Below are 18777 nucleotides of genomic sequence, written 5' to 3' on the forward strand. Positions count from 1 at the left end.
ATTACATTTCGGGGCTATTCTCGATTATTCCAGGCCACACAAGAAGGGGGGTGTATTAATTGCCCTGAGGGATGGGCTTGACCTCACCATCAGCACCATGCAAAAGGACAACCACGGAAGATATTTAGCTCTGATTCTCGAGGGAAAGGGGGACACTTTCACGATAGCGACCCTATATGCTCGCAACCATGCCCAGGATGCCTTCATACAAAATATTCTCGTCCGCCTTGGGAAATTTGCCAGGGCTAATATTCTCCTGCTGGGAGACTTTAATTTAGCATGGGACCCTTCTAAAGATAGGAGCTCCATCTCCTGGGAAGCGCAGGAGGGACGATCGGCAGACTTGGTACGGAAAATGCGTGATTTGGCCCTGGTCGATGTCTGGCGGGAACTCTATGGGGATGCGGTGGGTTTCACCTTCTACTCGCATGCGCACGGATTGCATTCGAGGATAGATTATGTCTGGATATCGAACCATTGATGGGAAGAGCTCTGGCGCTCGAGTTAGGGGCGATAGCACTCAGAGACCATGCCCCACTCACCTTTACGCTCTCTACTCCGAAAGGCCCTGCAGGTATTTGGAAATGGAGGTATCCAGTCTCTTTGTTCAGGGATCCCATCCTGGTTAAGGAGGTGGAGGAGCAGGTAGCAGAGTATACCAGTCATAATAAATGGGAGGACACAACCCCCCAAATTTGGTGGGATGCCCTTAAAGCTACGATAAGGGATAGGATTATAGCCATAAAAGCCAGAAGAGAACGGGAGCTGAGAATAGAGGAGCAACAACTTGAACTCAGACTTAAAGAAGTGATGTCTCGTATGGGGAATAAGCCATCGGCAGTAGTTAGAAGGGAATTTAGAGCAGTGAGCGGTCAGCTAAACTTACTACAGACCAGGGCTGCCGAACGCACACTCCTCAAGCTGCGTCAAAAGGTTTATATTAAGGGCAACAAGGCCGATCGTCTACTAGCTAGAAAGCTACGGAAGGAATCGGGAGATAAAACAATCCTAAAAATAAAAGGGGAGGGAGGAAACCTTCTTACTTGGAATTCAGATATTGAGGGGGAATTCTGTAAATTCTACACGGCCCTCTACAGGTCGGATGATCCATCTTGCGCGGAAAGGAGACATACCTCCGCTTGGCGGGGTGTCGTCAGATCTCGAGGGAGGATAGGGATGCACTGGAGGTTGAGATCACCATGGATGAAGTTCGCAGTGTGATCATGCCCTCCAATAAAGCACCCGGACCTGATGGGTTTATGTCTGAATTCTACAAAACACATAAAGAGGTCCTGATCCCCTAAATTGTTCAATTCTATTGGCTCCACAGGGCATCTCCCTGATTCTATGAATGAAGCTAAAGTCATAATTATCCACAAAAAGGGCAAAGATCCGACTGATTGCACATCCTACCGCCCCATCGCGCTGATTAACGTTGACGCTAAAATCCACACCAAGATTCTGGCAAATCGTTTCAAAGCGATCCTCCCCAAACTAATTCACTGGGACCAGGCGGGTTTTTATAAAGGGCAGGCAAACCTCAGATAATGTCAGGCGATTGGCTCATTTAGTGGAAAAGGCTCAGAAAAAGAATCTATCGGCCCTTCTCTTGGCGATTGATGCCGAGAAGGCTTTTGATCGCGTGGAGTGGGGGTTCTTGTTTGAGGCTATGTGTAAAATGGGATTTGACCCTGTGATACGCTTAGCAATAAATGGCCAAATCTCACCGCCGGTACGTATAGAAAGGGGGACTAAGCAGGGATGCCCTTTGTCCCCGCTCCTATACGCTCTCCACCTGGAACCGTTTCTGCAAACGGTGAGATCAACTGCAGACATAGAGGGAGTCCCGTTGGAGGACAGAGCCATAAGATCGCAGCCTTTGCTGATGACATGATTTTCACACTGACCCACTCGATCACCTCCTTGTTAGCAGTGATGAGAGAACTAGATAGGTTCGGCCTGGTAGCAGGGTTAAAAATCAATACCCACAAATCGGCAGCTCTCCCTCTCACTTTGTCGCCCAGTGCGGTCCAAGACCTTAAGAAAGCGTATAGCTTTAGATGGGTAGAGAACTTTCTAAAGTACCTTGGCATTCATCTGACCAGGACCCTCGGCGACTTATACACCGCAAATTATCCCCCGCTCCTTCAGAAGGTGAAATCGAAACTGGTGGATTGGGGCCCCTTAGAGATCTCGTGGTTGGGCAGAATCGACGCCCTGAAGATGGCGATCCTCCCTCTCTTGTTGTATCATTTCTCGACACCCCCAGTGCGCATCCCGCTGTCCTTTTTTAGAGCCCTACAAATGAGAACAAGCCGCTTCATTTGGAAGCGAGGGCGGCCGAGGGTGGCGGAGTCCCTTATGAAGGCTCTCATAAGAGACTGGCAGAAGGATGATAGAGGGAAGGTGTGGAGGTCCATGGATAGGGCGGTGGTGGAAGGGGACCTGGAAGGGGTTCTGTGGATGCCAAGGCAAGACAGACTGATCAGAATGTACTGCCGCAATATCACATCCACTATAGGGGACGCCTGGGACAAAGCTATTAAAAGGGCACATATCACTACATTCCCCTCCCAGTATACGCCCATACATGGCAATCTGCAATTTACCCCAGCGGTCGCAGGAGACCCTTCATTTGACACCTGGTTCCAGGGGGGTTGCCGCATGATCCGGGATATGTTGGCGGATGGGGAGGTGAAACAATTTGAGCAGTGCAAGAAAGACTTTGGTTTGGGGGAGTAGCAGAGGTTCTCGTATCTCCAGTTTAGGCACTGGGTCTCTCATCCATCGATCATTCAAGCGGGCACAAGACCCCTCACTCAGTTTGAAAAGTATCTTGACACTGACACGGGTGATAAAGGGGTGGTGTCGTCCGAAGACAAACTCATAAAGCGAGATGAACCCCTGAAGTCCAGGACATACATACTCAAATGGGGGCGAGATGTAGGGGGGGACCTAGAGGAGCAGGAGTGGGTTCAGTTGTGGTCGCAGATTCCAAAGCTTACAAGGTCTCTTCAGCCTCGGGAGATCTGGCTGAAACTGATGTTGAGGTGGCACCTGACCCCACTCAGACTAAATAAAATGTCCCTTGAGGTGTCTGAGCTCTGCTGGAGGGAATGCGGGGCAATGGGCTCCTGGGCTCAAATTTGGTGGGAGTGCCTAAAAATTGATCCCTTTTGGTCACTAGTTCAGCAGGCTGTTACCCAGGTGCTGGATTTAGAACTCGGGGCTAATAGAGGGAGGGACTTATTGGGACTTAATGGCATGCTCTCTTCTCTATCTACGAGGGCGGACCGCAAACTTTGTGTTAATGATGTTGGCGGCAGCTCTGGTTCTTGCCCGGAAGTGGAAATAGAAAGATCCACCACAGGAATACGAATGGGTGGCGAAGCTGTGGTCGTTGCTGGCTTTGGAATGGTTCACTTATACGATTCAAGGGCTCCACATGAAGTTTTTGTCAGACTGGTCCAACTTGCTGACATATCTAAAGGCAGGAGCCCACCGGGCCTGGTGTCCCAAGGCTATGGAACTATTGGGAATAATTCGCCCTCAGGATGAATCGGACCTGTAATGCCTTGAGAGGGCCAGCGTAGTAACTTATTGGAAAACCACCTGTCATAAAGCTTTGCTGTCTTGCCTGTGCAACCGAGGCGAACAAGTATTCATTTTCGTTTCATTTCATTGTTGAAGAAGGGCTTCCACTCGTACTCTAGGGTCCGGGGGAGGTGAGAGGGGGTAAGGAGGAGGGGGGGGTAAAGGTTGGGGGAAAGTGGGGTTTTGCATTTCTTTTTGTGTTTGTAACATTTGAAACTCTTAATAAAATGTATTGGAAAAAAAAAACCACAAGAGAAACGATAGCTGCCACCAGTCCTGTCTGTGTCACACTTGCACAGTTCATAAGTCCAGCGAGAGTTTCTAGGGCCTTTTGGAATGACTAGAGACCCAAGAGCGCGGTAAAGTAAGTTATAGTGCACTTTTGTTTCATGTTGCACAAAAGCTGCAACATGAGGAAAGGACTAAGGGAAACGAAGTCTCCCAGTACTGACTGTCTTAAGGGCATGTCCGTTTCTCCATAAGAATTGAGCGAAAGCCCAGAGGAGTGCGGCGGAAGGCTGCGCTTCTCTGGCAAAGTCTAGATCAGGGTGTAAAACAGCAGCCAAAAGTTTAGGGGTTGCCACATGGAGGGAAAATTACATACAATCATGAAATCTTTCCTAACAATGGGGACCCAATTCACAGGTGGGTAAAATAACCTAATTTGTGATACTTGTGCATCTGCTTAGAATCACATGCTGTGCATGTAGTCCGACATCTAGTGGTAATCGCAGAGTATTGCATCTTTTTTTTCAAAGATCGAAAAGGGACGTCAACATGATTGTTTATTTGTATAGCGCCTAATGTGTTTCAAAGCGCTTCAATGAGGTAGGAAACATGGGAGAATACAGTTCATTCTTACAAGTCCTTGAAACAAATGAGAATGTGAAAAAACAATCATATCATAACAGATAGTACAAGTGCAAGGAACAATGAGGGAGAGGAGAGGAAGGAAAAAAATGGGTGTGACTGTAACACTATTCTTTTCGTGACGTGTAGTATACCCAAAATCCCTCAGGTGTCGAGTTCCCAACAGATTATTTTTTTCTACCTACCTAGTTGGTCGAACATAATTTGGAGCTTGTAAGAGTTTACATTGCAACTTCACTGGTCTTTGACGGTTTTCGCTTGCTTTAGACGACTACTCAATGGCTCTTTGACGACTGGTCCTGTCTGCCGACTTTCCATCCTGGGCTGATCAGCAACTGTTTTCCATGTGGCATTGGCTCTCCGGCCCAGCTTTTACAGTAGGGAGAGTGGGGCCCTGTTTCATAGTCTATTCTGGAGAATTCCTGTCCTTTACCCCTTTTCTGCCCCTTCTCTTGGTCTGGCTGCTGCTTCCCTCTGCCGTGGAGAAAACTCCTTTTAAATTTTGCCTGTCCTGCAACTCCAAATTCCCCTGGAAGGACACCCATCGCTGATGCAATCGGTGTCTCCCTTGTGACCATGATGAGAGCTTGTATAAAGTCTGTAAGCTCTTTCGGCCCAATACCCTGAAAGACAGGCGTACGCAACGGTGGGCGGCCTACGCCATCCAGTCTGATAGTCCTTCCCTGACCAGTGCCGTCACCTTAGACGAGGAATGTCTCAGCAGTCGGAGGCAGTTGACCTTACTGTCGAAACCTCGCCCTCCCACGTGTCCGACCCGGCCCGACAGGCATGCCGCCAGCAGTGCTATGGGGAACTCCCATCCCAGTGACTGGGATATTCATGCACCACATGCTTTTAAGCACACAACCCCCAAACTGTCCCTGGTGGACCCATCGAGAAAAGTTTACTCGCCCGCAGGCCCATTGAAATCTTCGACTGGGTCTTTTGAAACTCGCAGCCTACACATGGTGCTAAATCTCCTTCTGTAGCGTTTGCTCCCTCTAAACCTTCAACTTCCGACGCAGTATGCCGAACGACGCGGTAGCGACAAAAGACACGCCGAAAAGAGTCCACTCTGTGAAAAAACTCCAGAAGCTTTGGGAGAAGCTTTCTAAGGCTAATTCACCCATTTGGATGCCAGGAAGGTCCCATGTTCAACTGAGGGCTATTCTCCAGTGTTCCCTCCTCCTTCTAGTGCCATACATCATGACCCAGTTCCTCCTGCACAGCCCTTTTCCCCTCCAGATCCTTCAGACTCCTCTGAATGGACCAGGGACAAGTTTGAGGCATGTATGAACAGGATGGCCAAGTTCACAAGTCCATTTGAGGACATTTTGAGGTGCCATAGGCATGTGGGCCTCTGCCCCATCCCTCCTAAATCCCAGAGGCTCCACTCTCCCTGTGACCAATTCTCCTCCTTGGAGGAATCCCATCAGGACCCCCCAATGGATGTCTTTGTGGATGATCCAGATGATCCTAGCCAGGATGTTTCATATACCCAAGACCATGGCAAGGGCGGCCATGATCCTCCCACCTGCCAGGACCCAGACTGGAACCCTGCAGATGACCAGGGCATGTGTCACACCGCGGCCCATGACACTGACCCCCTTACAAAATTTTTCTGGATGCGCCTCCCGTCTCCCAATCTAGAGACTTGTCGCCTATAGACATCCAGATGATGATCAACAACCTTCTGAAGAAAGCCGCTGACCACTTTCAGATTACCACACACAAGCCATCCCTTAATTTGGACTTTGTAGAAAATATCCTTAAGGAAAAGACCCGGGTCAGCCAATCCTTTCCTTCTTTGAACTCAATCAAGAAATGCCTGGCCCCCTCATTGCTCACACCATCACTCACACGTGCACTGAACCCCTGTGTGGAGAAAATGTTTCGCCCGGCTCCTTCAGACCCATTCTATATCAGGGGCCACGCCATCCCGGACACCCTGGTAGTCACTACTACACATAAGAGGGTGGGGGTACCAATGTCCTCTTCGGAATCCCCTCCTGATTAAGGTTGGAAATATTGTACGGCTTTGGCAAGCGTGTTACCACCTCTGCAGCGTTTTCCACCAGGATTGCCAACAAAACCACGCTCCTTGCAAGCTATAGTGACGTTCAATGGGGCATTGACAAGGGCAGCCTTCAGGATGTCCCAGAACCTATTTGCACCCGCCTTTTGGCTGTGGTTGCAGAGGGCAGACAAGTCACCCAGATTATCCTCAAAAACACCTTGGACTCAGCCGAAACTGCGGGCGTGTGTTTGCCAACGACTGTTCTAAATGCCAGTTGCTGACTGCTAAGGCCTTGTGGGAGTGTAAGGCAAAGCTTCAGGTAGGTAGGGGTGCTAAACCCAGTAAGTTCAAACGTACTTCCAAGTCCAAGGGTATGTCCACTGATGATTCGAGGGGCGACTCTCCGCGTCAGGATTCTCGGGGGTCTCGGTCCCGGAGTGGGTCCCGCCATTCGTCCTCGTTTCGGCATTCAAGGAAGCACCGTCACCTGTCGCCTTCCCCGTCCTCCTGGGAGGATGGTGCCTCGAGGAAAGTGGCTTGTCCAACGAAGTCCTAGACTCCGGAGGAATGGGCTGCCTTTATGGAGCAGATGTTGTTGATTTTTCAATCGCAGAGCATAGTTCCGTCCGCGCCTTCTCACGAAGCCGCAAAGGAACGGTTTTGTACCGTGGCTCATACGCCTTCGGGCTCGGGTCCTCAGCGCGATCCTCCTCGGGAACCTTCTAGGTCCTGTTCGGACAAGGCTCAGGATGATCGCAAGAGACGTGCTTCCAGGTCTCGATCCTCATCCCCAGCGAGACCGCAGAATCCGGTGTCGCCTCCGGCAGCGCTGTGTCCGTCGGATACGGACGTCTGAGCATTGCCTTCGTATCAGCCCCCGGCGCCCTTGTTGATGTCGACACCATTGGCGCTCTCGACGACTTCTGGGCTTTTTGGCCAAAATGTTGTGTCGGAGATCCCTGATGTTGTGGATTCTCCAAGGAAGGCTACTTCCAAGTCTGTGAGGCCGGTGGTGGACTATAGACCCTCTTCTGTCCGAAGGCAGTGTTAATACCTCCCTCTGGATGACATTTATGAGGAGGAGGAAAGGTCAGACTTTGATGTGGACCCTATTGAGCCTGATGAGGCTCCTATTTTTTCTGGAGACAGTCTTTTGGAAGAGTTGAGGCAAACTCTTCATGATGCCAGTGGTTTGGACACTTCTCCGGAAGTGGAATTTGGCAGGCCTGACCCTGTGGCTCATGCGGAGTCATCCTACAGGAGACTCATGGCTAGGGTCACAGAGTATCTGGGCTGGTCCAGTACTCCGGAAGCTTTTGTGCAAGATAATCTAACGGACATTTTAGATCCAGGTCTTTCCTCTGACCCGGTGTTACCTTTTCATCTAATTTTACAGAAAAGGGTGGCGGTTGCTTGGCAGTCACTGGAATCTCTTCCGGCGTTAACAAATCGTCGACCAAAGAAAATACTGCCTTTCCGGTAGCGACCCCAGCTACTTACCTTCTCACCCCACTCCCGAGAGTTTGGTGGTTCAGGCAGCTACGGCCACCTTGAGGCAGGCGGCGTACCCTACCATCCCTCCGGATAGGGACGACAAACGCTTCAACGGTTGGGCACGCAAGGTGTTTTCTGCAGAGAGTATGGCATTGAAATCGGCCAACTCCACTTGTGCCTTGGCAAGATTTTCACACATTCTGTGGAATTGGGTTTCTCTTGCGGCTGAGCATATTTCCAAAGGGGAGGAAAGGGATGGGTTCCTTGCTCTCATGCCAGAGGGCAAGGATGCCATGCGCGAATCCCTTCAGTCGGGTTTGGACATGGCCGACATTGTGAGCCGGTCCATGGCTGCGAGCCCCGCAACTACGCAAACCTGCGTATAACGGAAGTCGGGTTTTCCCCCGGATGTGCAAGCCCGTCTTTTGAACATGCCCTTTGATGGCGCATATTTGTTTGGCAGCAAGGCTGACGAGAGCCTTGAGAGGTTGCAGACCTCAAAAGCTGCGGCAAGATCTTTAAGCGTAGCTGTGCGTCAACCTCTGCCTTTTCATCCTAGGGGACAGCAGTGGAGGGGAGGTTCTTTTTGTTACTACTCCTCCTTTGGTAGAAAGAGAGGACCTGCCAGTCAAAGGGGTCCGTGGAAAAGTACTCGTGGTGGTTGGAGAAATAGAGGTGCCAAAGCTGCTCAGGCAGTTGCCTCATTGCCTTCAGGTGCTGCCGCAGCCACTCCAAAACAGTCATGAGGCCATGTCCCATGTTTCGCCGGTTGGGGGCAGACTGTTTCAGCATCTCGAAGAGTGGCGAGCCATTACTTCGGATGCATGGGTTCTGGATACTATCACCCACAGCTACTGTCTTCCATTCCTAAATCGGTCTTGCGACAATCCACCGGGGAATCTCTCTTTGAAGCTTCCGGATACGCTCCTTGTGCTGGAAATCTTGACCCTGCCAGAGAAAGGCGCTATAGAACTGGTGCCTATAGTGGAGAGTAACAAGGGATGGTATTCCCCTTATTTTTTGATTCCAAAGAAAGACCCATCCTGGACTTGCGTTGGTTGAACAAACCTCTCAGGAAGGACATCTTCAAGATGGTCACTCTTTCTCAAGTCCTCCAGGCCCTTCAACTTCAGGATTGGTTGGTGTCTCTGGACCTACAGGATGCTTACTTTCATGTGCCGATTCATCCCAAGCATAGAAAGTACCTGAAGTTTGTGGCTGGCAACTTGCACTTTCAGTTTTGGGACCTGTCCTTCGGATTGACCTCAGCCCGAGGGTCTTCACCAAGCTAATGGTGTTGCTGGCAGCGTATCTCAGGCGAGGGGGGGGGATTCATGTCTACCCCTATCTGGACCACTGGCTGATCCATGCGCGTTCATCCGAGCAAGCATTGGATCACCTCGGTCTCGCCTGCCGCTCCCTCCACAAGCTGGGCTTCTCCCTCAATTTCAAGAAGTCGCATCTGACACCTTCTGAACAGCTCCAGTACATCAGGGCTGTGTTGGACACATCCTTGGGGAAGTGCTTGCCTCCCAAGGTGAGGGCTCATCACATTGGGCAGATGGTGGACAAGTTTCAACATGCCCAGAGTCTCCCGGCTTTTGAATTCTTAATGTTGCTCGGTCTCATGGCATCCTGCATTTTTCTGGTGCCAGAGGCTAGGCTGAGGATGAGATCCCTGCAATGGGTCTTCAAGATGGAGTGGTCGCAGTTCTCGGGCAAGATGTCGGATCCCATTCGGATTCCAATCTCGATCTCTGAGGATCTTCTGTGGTGGGCCAACAAAGGGAACCTGATGAAGGGGGAGCCATTTTGGCAACTGTGGCCGGAGGTGACTGTAGTGACGGATGCTTCCCTCACAGGATGGGGCGCTCATGCCAACGACTTGACCGCCAGCAGTCGTTGGTCTCTGTAGGAGTCGAAACTCCACATCAATCTGTTAGAGCCGAGGGTCATCAGGCTAGCCCTGAAGGCTTTTCTGCCGTCTGTGCAGGGGAAGAGTGTCCTGATCATGACGGACAACACAGTGACCATGCATTACCTCAACAAAAAAGGGGGGTAGGGTCACTCCCATTGTGCAGAGAGACAATGCAGCTCTGGTTCGGGGTCATCCAGCAGGAAATTTCGATCTCAGCAGTTCATCTGGCCGGAGACGAAAAAGCGGCGGTGGACTGTCTGAGCAGGCAGAGCATGATCTCTCACGAGTGGGAGTTGGCTCAGGAAGTACTTCTGGAGATCTTTGCCCTTTGGGGAACCCCACAAGTGGATCTCTTCACCACCAGTGCCAACCGGAAGTGCTACTAAAGATTGTGCTCAAGGGAATTTCCTCCGAGAGGAGCCTTAGGAGCCTCATTCGTAGTGGATTGGTCATTCGCACTGCTGTACGTATTTCCTCAGGTCCCCGTCGTTCCTCAAGTGTTACGGAGGTTTGGTTCCCACATGATCCTCACTGCTCCGAATTGAGCCAGGAGAGCGTGGTACCTGGACCTTCTAGAAATGTCCATCTGCCCTCCACGCCGGCTTCCCTACCGTAAGGAACTGCTCTCACGAGAGGGGGTCAGGTTCTCCATCTAGAAGTCAGAACTCTCAACCTTCACGCTTGGTATCTGAAAGGTTGAGATATAAGGATTGGGACCTCCCGGATGATGTGATGGAGGTGCTGCTTTCGGCCAGGAGGCCAGCAACAAAATCACTGTACCGCTGCCTTAAGTTTTGCGACTGGTGCAGAGGACAAAATGTTGATCATTTTCAGTGTTCCATTCCTATGGTTTTGTCTTTCTTACTTTCTTTGGCCCACAGGGGCCTTCAAGTAGGTACCATTAAAGGTTACCTGGTGCGGTCTAGATTTAAGCGCTCGTCTGAAGAATACTCTTACTTTAAGGTTACTTTGATTTCTCAATTTCTTAAAGGACTGACTCATGTGTTCCCGCTGTCCCCTTTCAGGTGCCGGTTTGGGATTTGAATTTGGTTTTGAAATTACTAATGGGTGCTCCGTTTGAACCTTTGCACTCTTGTCCTTTGAGATTGTTGTCCTTCAAGACCGTGTTCTTGGTTGCGGTTACTTGCATGCACTTTCCTCTAAGCCACCCTTTACTGTGTTCCACAAGGACAGGGTTGTACTAAGGGTACATCCTTCCTTTCTACCTAAGGTAGTATCTGAATTTCATTTGAGCCAGAAGGTGGTTCTTCTTTCATTCCATCCTCCTCCTCATCCTGGTATGGAAGAGGAGCAACTCCATGGGTTGGATCCTAGGAGAGCTCTGAGCTTTTATATTTCGAGGATGTCCAGTGTCAGAGTGGACAATCGACTCTTTGTGGGATATGCTGGACACTGAGACACTGATTGGGCCAGGCTGTTACCAAACAGACCTTGTCCAGGTGGATTATCCTCACTATTACTGAATGTTACTGATTGGCAGCTAGGGACCCTCCTGAAGGACTGCAAGCTCATTCCACTAGGGGCGTGGCTACTTCCACAGTCCTACAATGAGGAGTTCCTATTTGAAATATTTTTGATGCAGCCACATGGGCTTCTGTCCACACCTTTGTTAAACATTATTCCCTGGATACGAGCCATGGTCTGGTACTGCTTTGGGAGTCTGTCAAAGATGTGGAATACGTTGGAGGACACAATCCATTCGAAGAACAAGTTACTTACCAACTGGTAACGTTCTTTCGATTGGATGTTCCCCCAACGTATACCACATCGCCCTCCCAGCCTGCCCCTCTGGAGAATTTCCTATGCGATTGCAGCTTACGTTAACGCAATGCTATGTGCAGTCCAGCAGGCATTGGATTGGTGCCACACATTATGGGGAAAAAACATAAACTGAGGCTACGGGTGCCGTGCGTCCTATTTATAACATCCGGTGACGTCGCCCTAGACGTAGGCCTTCGAGGGACATCGAACCAACGCCATTGAGGCAGGACGCCCTCTGCCGAAAAAGTTACCGAACTACACAGCTGTGGACTTTACATGTCAAAGATGTGGAATACGTTGGACGAACATCCAATCAAAAAAATGTTACCAGTTGGTAAGTAACGTGTTCTTCTGTGCTAATTACCTTCAACCGTAGAGACCCCCAGCTCTGTTGCTGGACTGTAGGGCTTTTTAATTTTAACCCTGGAGTGAGTGAGACCTTTCTCACTCTCATGTGTTTTTTACCTGATTTGGATTTTGTGTTTTCACTGTTTTTGAAGTTTGAAAAACTCCATAGGCATCTGCTTTTTGTATGGTGACGCATAGCACCTTCAGTGCAGTGTCACTGAGACATCCTTTAGATTTCTCACAAGGTTTAAATACCTTGTCTTGTGTGAACTACAGTTCCCAAGAATAGTTAAGTGAAATAGACTTTAACTTACCTTTTCTCTTTGTAGGTCCAGTACACACCATTTTATGTGGAGTGTTGGGGGGAGTTACCTAGTAGCCCCTTATACTACTCTCTCATGTAACATTTATGTTACCCTCACTGCTTTAAATGGCTGGTGGCAGTGGTTAACCTTTTCCTACCATTGAGCTTTTTGACCGTAGGCTGAACCCTCAGCTGCAGTACCCATGCGTGACCATTTTATCAAAATTGCCCCTGTCTTCTTTTTTTGCCATTTTCTGTTTGTGAAGTCTTTCTTGGGTTTTACTCTGTGCGTTGAGACAGATTTGAGCCCTTTGTCTTGCCTTTGGCGGTCTTTAGCCCTGAATCCCGCTCATGGCTCCAGTGTGTCTGGAAGGACAGGATGTGAGGGAGCGTCCAGAAATTCCCCTGTCCTTTGTCTCTAGGAATGCCTGAATGCAACTAGTGCTGATTGGCTGTCCTTTTAGGACAGCGAACCTGCTGTGTGATTGACAGCCTAGGCTGTGCATGAATGGAATAAACCTACTTAAAAGGCGAGGGTTTTGGGACTAAGGCACAGTCGACCACTGGGAGAAACACCCAACAAAGAAACCATGAACGAAGCTTAATGCAACCTCCTGGACCTTTGAATTGGCCAGTGAAGCCCTGCTGCTGTGCTGAACTCCTTTTTCACCTTGACAGAGAAGCTCCGTACAGAACGACTTCTCCCCCTGGGTTAGTGGGACCAGTTAACCCTGAGACGAACTCCACTGGATCACCATCCCAGACTTGCTGTGTCTCTGTTGCTTTAGAAGCCCAATGCCAGGGGTTCAGTGTCGGTAGTCGAGTGCAACGTCTGCCGCAGATCGAATCCGGCTAAAAGCTCCAGGAGACTCCTAGGGGCCCTCCAGAAGCAGCACCTCCAGATCCATAGTGCCCTCGCCAGAGTGTAGGACCGTGGGAGCAAAGAGAGTCCTACTGGTGTCCAAGATCCACAACAGTGCTGCTTGCTAAGCGCTGAAACCGCAAAGTGCCACTGAACTGAAAAGAGCCCGTAGCTGCCGAGGACCTCCCAAGTACTGCTGCAGGAGCCCTCCAGACGTCCTCCCTCTTGTCCCCACGAGTGAAGCTCAGGAACAAGGGTCTGCACCACTGTAGCAAGACAGGATCCAGCTAGACCACTCTTCTTCAAACCTGAGGTTATGTTTAGGCTTGTGTTACTTGGCTTATTGGCTTTTAGCCACGCTCTTCTCAGTTGAGAATTGCATTGGCTTAACTTTTTAGAGTTGATTTGAACTCTTCTCACAGGCTTTACAGCTTGTCACCCTACAAGTGATTTTTCTAAAGCCTCTCAAACTTTGCAAGACTTTGATCTAAGAAGTGCATCAGATCCATAAACTGTCTCCCAAATGACTTCTACTGTCCTAAATCCCTGAAGACTCTTCTAGTCCATTGACTTTGATGCTGTTTGTCCCTCATAGGTGGTAACTTGTTGTATACTGTTACTGCTGTGAAAGACTTATATAGATTTCATTGGAAGATTTAGTTTTCCTCACATGTACTGAGAAACTAACCTTTTTCCTTCCCTAACCTTTCCTTTCTACAAACCTCAGAATCGGCAAAGTTTACTGGTGTGATATATAAATGCCATTACTGTCCTTGTGATTGATGTCACCTCAGGATGTAGGAATTGTGTAAGAAGCATATGCAATGATTATCCAATAACTTGTTTTGATTCTGGGAAGTAGTTTTAAAGTATATTTACATTGTTGCAACCAATTGCCTTTTTAAAGAATGCTTATTTAAAAATGTATATTACATAAATAACTATTTATAACTGAAACCTTGAGTGTAAGTGTTACTTGGCTACTTGTATTTACGGATTTCATTTGTACAGCTCTACTGCTCACATTTACCCCTATTGAGATAGGCCTGGCTGCTCACACTACTAACTTGTGTAGTACAGACCTATACCAAAAGGTGGTTTACTAAATGCCAAGCAGATAAGTGTTGTGTAGTCTCACACAGTGTGACTGCACCAATTCTTACCTAACGCTCAACCTTGAACTCAAGAAGGCCCTGGTCTGTTCTTTGAACCCCCCCCCCCCCCGGTTCCCCCTGGACCAGTGGGAACAACCAGTCTCCACCCCTTCTCGGGGATTTGTACTTTCTGAGCCTTCTGAGGTGTCCCTGGACTAATCAGTGGACTGACCCTCTCTCTCTTCTGGGTACATGGAGGATCGCAAATCCTTTACTTCAAAATGTCTTCTCCTGCATTTTCAGCCTTTTTGCATCAACAGAAGATGTGCAGGGCCTGCTCCTCTGTTCATCCATTGAAGATCGCCTGTCGCCATCTGACTGTGGTGACTCCTGTTGCAATCCATCTTCCTTGCTCTCTGGATCTGTGCTGAGGTCACCTGCTCTGCAGATATCTTCGTCGTTTCTTCACAAGGGGGCTCAGCTGGAACATGCCTGGAACTGAGATTCAAGCTCTGCAACAGACAAACTAAATCCCAATGCAGAGTGACCCCTGCACCCGTGATCCCTGGCAGTCCCTTGACTGGACCAAGCACAGAAGAAAATGTCCCAAATGGAATCTAGAACCTAATCAGTTGTCTCAGGAGTGTGGTGGGATCGAGTGACCTACTTACCTGACCTTTTCTTAACTTTTTAACATTTGAGTCGCAATCTCTGGCATAGCCCAATCACATAGTAAACCTTCATGAAAAGTAGAATGTTGGAACTGATGACTTGGGGCTTAAAGCCCCAAGCCATCTTAGGGCTGGACTTAATAAGTGCTAGGGAACTTTTTAATATTGCTTTGTTTCTACTGTCTTATATTCATCTGACTACCTTTGTTGCACTGGTTTATAAATTATATGCTTTGCATCTTGCATCTACTCCAAATCGTGAATGTATTATGTTTTATAGTAAGTGTATAGCAATATTTGCCAGAGGTCTTATTGCTTAGTGTGTATTTTATAGCCTAATGCATAATTTTACATTTTTGTACTTAGCCGTCTTACTGGAATTATTGGTGGTGTTCTGTGTGAACTCCCCCTCACAGCCCTCCTGTGTCTAAACCTTGCCACTCTGCTACCTATCTTGGTTGGTATTTGCTAGACTTCAGCGTCTTCCCTGTTCACCACAATAAGTTTCCCTCCCAAAGCCTACCCCCAGGGTTCATTTTAGAAATCCATCTGAACACGTTTCACTTGATTTCTACACACAGTTTTCCAGGTTTCATTACTTTTAAAACAGTTAGCAGTGTTTCTATGAATGTATATATTTTTATAGTATTGATTTAGTAGTACTAATCTCTTTTTTTTACATTGCATAGTTTGTTCAGGCCTAATGGTGTATTGTTGTACTTCAAGCCTAATTTGATTAATTTCAGCTCTGTGTGTCTCGTTGTACTAATACACCACCCCACATCTCCTGAAGTTTAAGCCTTACTGCTTTTCCATGTACCTTGGTTGAGATTACCTAGACTGCAGTGTATTTTTCCTTAAACGAATGTTGTTTGACTACGATTGGGGTAAAACTTCAGAAGATATGACCAAATCAAGTCTTTATAAGGAATATGCAAGACTTGTATATAGGAGGGATCAAATTCTGAGGTACATACTTATCTTTACATGCTCCAAAAGAAGATCTCTATACCTCTGGTTTCGAATGAATCAATTCCCAACACTCGAGAGGGTGGGAAGTTGGTATGATCCAACAGATTTAAGCTGTAGGTTATGTGGTATGGCTGCAGTAAAAGAAACTTTTAAGCATCTTGTTTTAGACTGTACAGCGTTTGAGGATGACCGGAAGAGATTATTAGACATGGTACATGGCACTGAAGCCTGTTGGGTCATCTTCATGGGGGGACAAGCGCAGAGCCTTATTCTAGCCTTAAGTGACCTGCTCTGTAACATTTTGGAGAAACTAGGTGGAATGGGGGGATGAAAAAAGGAAACAAAATGACAGCGACTTAGTCAGTTGGATAACAGGTTCTTTCCTCTTTTCTTCCTTCTCTTTCCATTCTGGTTGGTAGGTTTGTTGACCTATGTATAATGTAGAAGATAAGTGTCAGGAAAAGGTGTGCAACACTTACTTAATCCACTTCTTTTCCCCTTGTAAAGACTACTTGTGTTTTGTAGCCTGATAAAATTGTATTATTTTATGAATTTTGTATGAATTTTCTATGTAATTGTGAAAGATTTTTTTCTTTTGTAGTTGGAAATAAAAACACATAATAAAAATGATAAATGTTTTTTTCACCAAAATATATTGGCCTCTTACACTACCTCAGGGCTGGCTCTCAAAATCCATCTGAACAATAACATTATTTTGTTCATGATCAGAAGAATACTTTCAGTGACCTGTGCTTAAAACATTTTTCCCCTAATTCTTCTGGGTATTTCTCTCGTAGCTGTGGAAATCCTTGCTGATATCACTCAGAACAGTACGTTGGGAGAAGCTGAGATAGAGCGTGAGCGAGGTGTTATTCTCAGAGAAATGCAGGAAGTCGAAACCAACCTCCAGGAAGTGGTTTTTGATTATCTTCATGCAACAGCCTATCACAGCACAGCACTGGGACGGACCATTCTTGGACCTACGGAAAACATCAAGTAGGTTTGCTTTTAATGGAGTAAAATCATACATCCATTTTTTATTTTCCTTGGAAAACATTTTAGTAATGAATGGTGTCATTTTGGAGAAAGCAATAGACTATAGCCCTCAAATTGATTCCTCCGGGCAGTGTTAAAACGTAACGAAAATAGATTGATGATTTTAAGCCAGATGTTGCTAAGCTTAGGGCACTTCCTTTCTGAATGTAAACACTGGGCCACATTGAATCACTACCCTAGACTGGTGCAAAAAAGATTGTCATTTTTGGTGCTTTTTCAGCCTCGTTCCTTTGAGACTCCAATCATATCTGTGCTTTGTTTTGTCCATAACCTTTTTGGAAAATGAGGTGCTTTTCCCACCCCACTCGCCACTGCAGGACACTTCTTGTATAAGTGCCAGTCAGTCCTTAAGTCTACTAACTATCCTTCATTTTACCTTTTTGTGTAAATCTAGTACCTCCCTTTTGGAGACCAATGCTGCAGGACACTTATACTATAATACCACCCCATATCTACTGAAGTCTAAGCCTTACTGCTTTTTCATATACTTTGGTTGAGTTAATCTAGACTGACGTGTATTTTTCCTCTTCCCCAAAATATGGTGGCCTCTCAGAACCCTCCCTCGTGGCTGGCTCTGAAAATATATCTGAACAGAAACTTTGTTTTGTTCATGATCAGAAGAATATTGCCCAGTTAAATGGCTGAAATGGCTACCTTGTTTTTCAAACCCAGCCTCTGCAACCATTGCTTTTATTGGCCAAGTTCCTCCTGTCAAAGGATAGGAAATGGTCATATATGATGGCGAGCACTGTCCACAATAGGAATATGACCAGTAAAGCACATTATTGTGTCTTTATTTTCCCCATCTGGAATGGACCACTAAAAGTACCAAAATGCAAGGTGACATGAGGTTGAAAAGACACCCACTGGCTTTTGCAAATATATTCCAAGACTTAGACATGCAAGAAAATATACTGTGTTAGAAGGTCACCTGCGTATAGTCTGTTTGATAAAGGCAAGCTGCATGTTATTATGTTTTGTGATAGATCATGAGCAAGAGTCGGACACAGAGGCATACTTTGATTGTTATAAACTTTTATTCAAGAAAAGGGGGATGTGTCATAGATCACCAAAGTATCAACTGAAAACGATACAGTAACCAAAAAAGGATACAATTTGGTAGGGCTTTTCCGGATCCTATCTTCACACGACTTGATTGTAGGCAGGTCAAATTAGACCTTCCAAATAATACAACTCTCTGACTGAATAAAACAGGCAGAGAGATGGATCACTGGAAAGGACATGGGAATTGTATAGGAAGTATGCCTAGAATAGATAAGTATCATAAGACACTGTCCCAAGTCAAATACTAAGAAACACAGAATTGGAATTAATTCAGACACTGACCTTAAGACTAAACTGAAGAATTCCAGGACTATTTCTTGAAGAGTCCCAAGAGTTGAACAAACGACAAAGGAAGGGAAGATTAGTAAGGGAGACTTATCCCGAACGGCACAAGGCTCTCGCTAGATACCGGGTTGGTGCACCACAGGATAGCGTCCAATGTACTGTGCACAATCACCTTCCAATAGTTAATGAATTACTTCCTTTCCCACGAAGAACAAAATAAGAATCTCACCTGTTGACTGTCACAGGTACCAAAAGTTCGAAGTAGTTCAGAAAAACATGTGCAGGATTGCACGCGACAGCATACACGCAGCCAAGCCAGCCGCGCTTGTAGACAGCGTTTCTGCGTGGAGATTTAAACACGCGAACAGGATTCACGCAGTTCAGGACAGCCGTGCTTGCAGACAGCATCCGCGTGGAGATATGGCAGCGAACAGGATTCACGCAG

At 47.3% G+C, this 18777-nt stretch overlaps 1 protein-coding gene across 1 annotated transcript in view; it reads left to right on the forward strand.

The window, feature by feature from the left end:
- The window catches only part of PMPCB (peptidase, mitochondrial processing subunit beta), a 408171-nt gene that overhangs the window by 75772 nt on the left and 313622 nt on the right, over nucleotides 1-18777 (forward strand). Inside the window, exon 5 of the mRNA XM_069628068.1 lies at nucleotides 16724-16922. Within this exon, the coding sequence (XP_069484169.1) occupies nucleotides 16724-16922 (199 nt within the window). The remainder of the gene's footprint in view (nucleotides 1-16723; nucleotides 16923-18777) is intronic.

Source organism: Ambystoma mexicanum, chromosome 12, assembly GCF_040938575.1.
Source record: "Ambystoma mexicanum isolate Mex_15411 chromosome 12, UKY_AmexF1_1, whole genome shotgun sequence".
Classification (NCBI taxonomy): Eukaryota; Metazoa; Chordata; class Amphibia; order Caudata; family Ambystomatidae; genus Ambystoma; species Ambystoma mexicanum.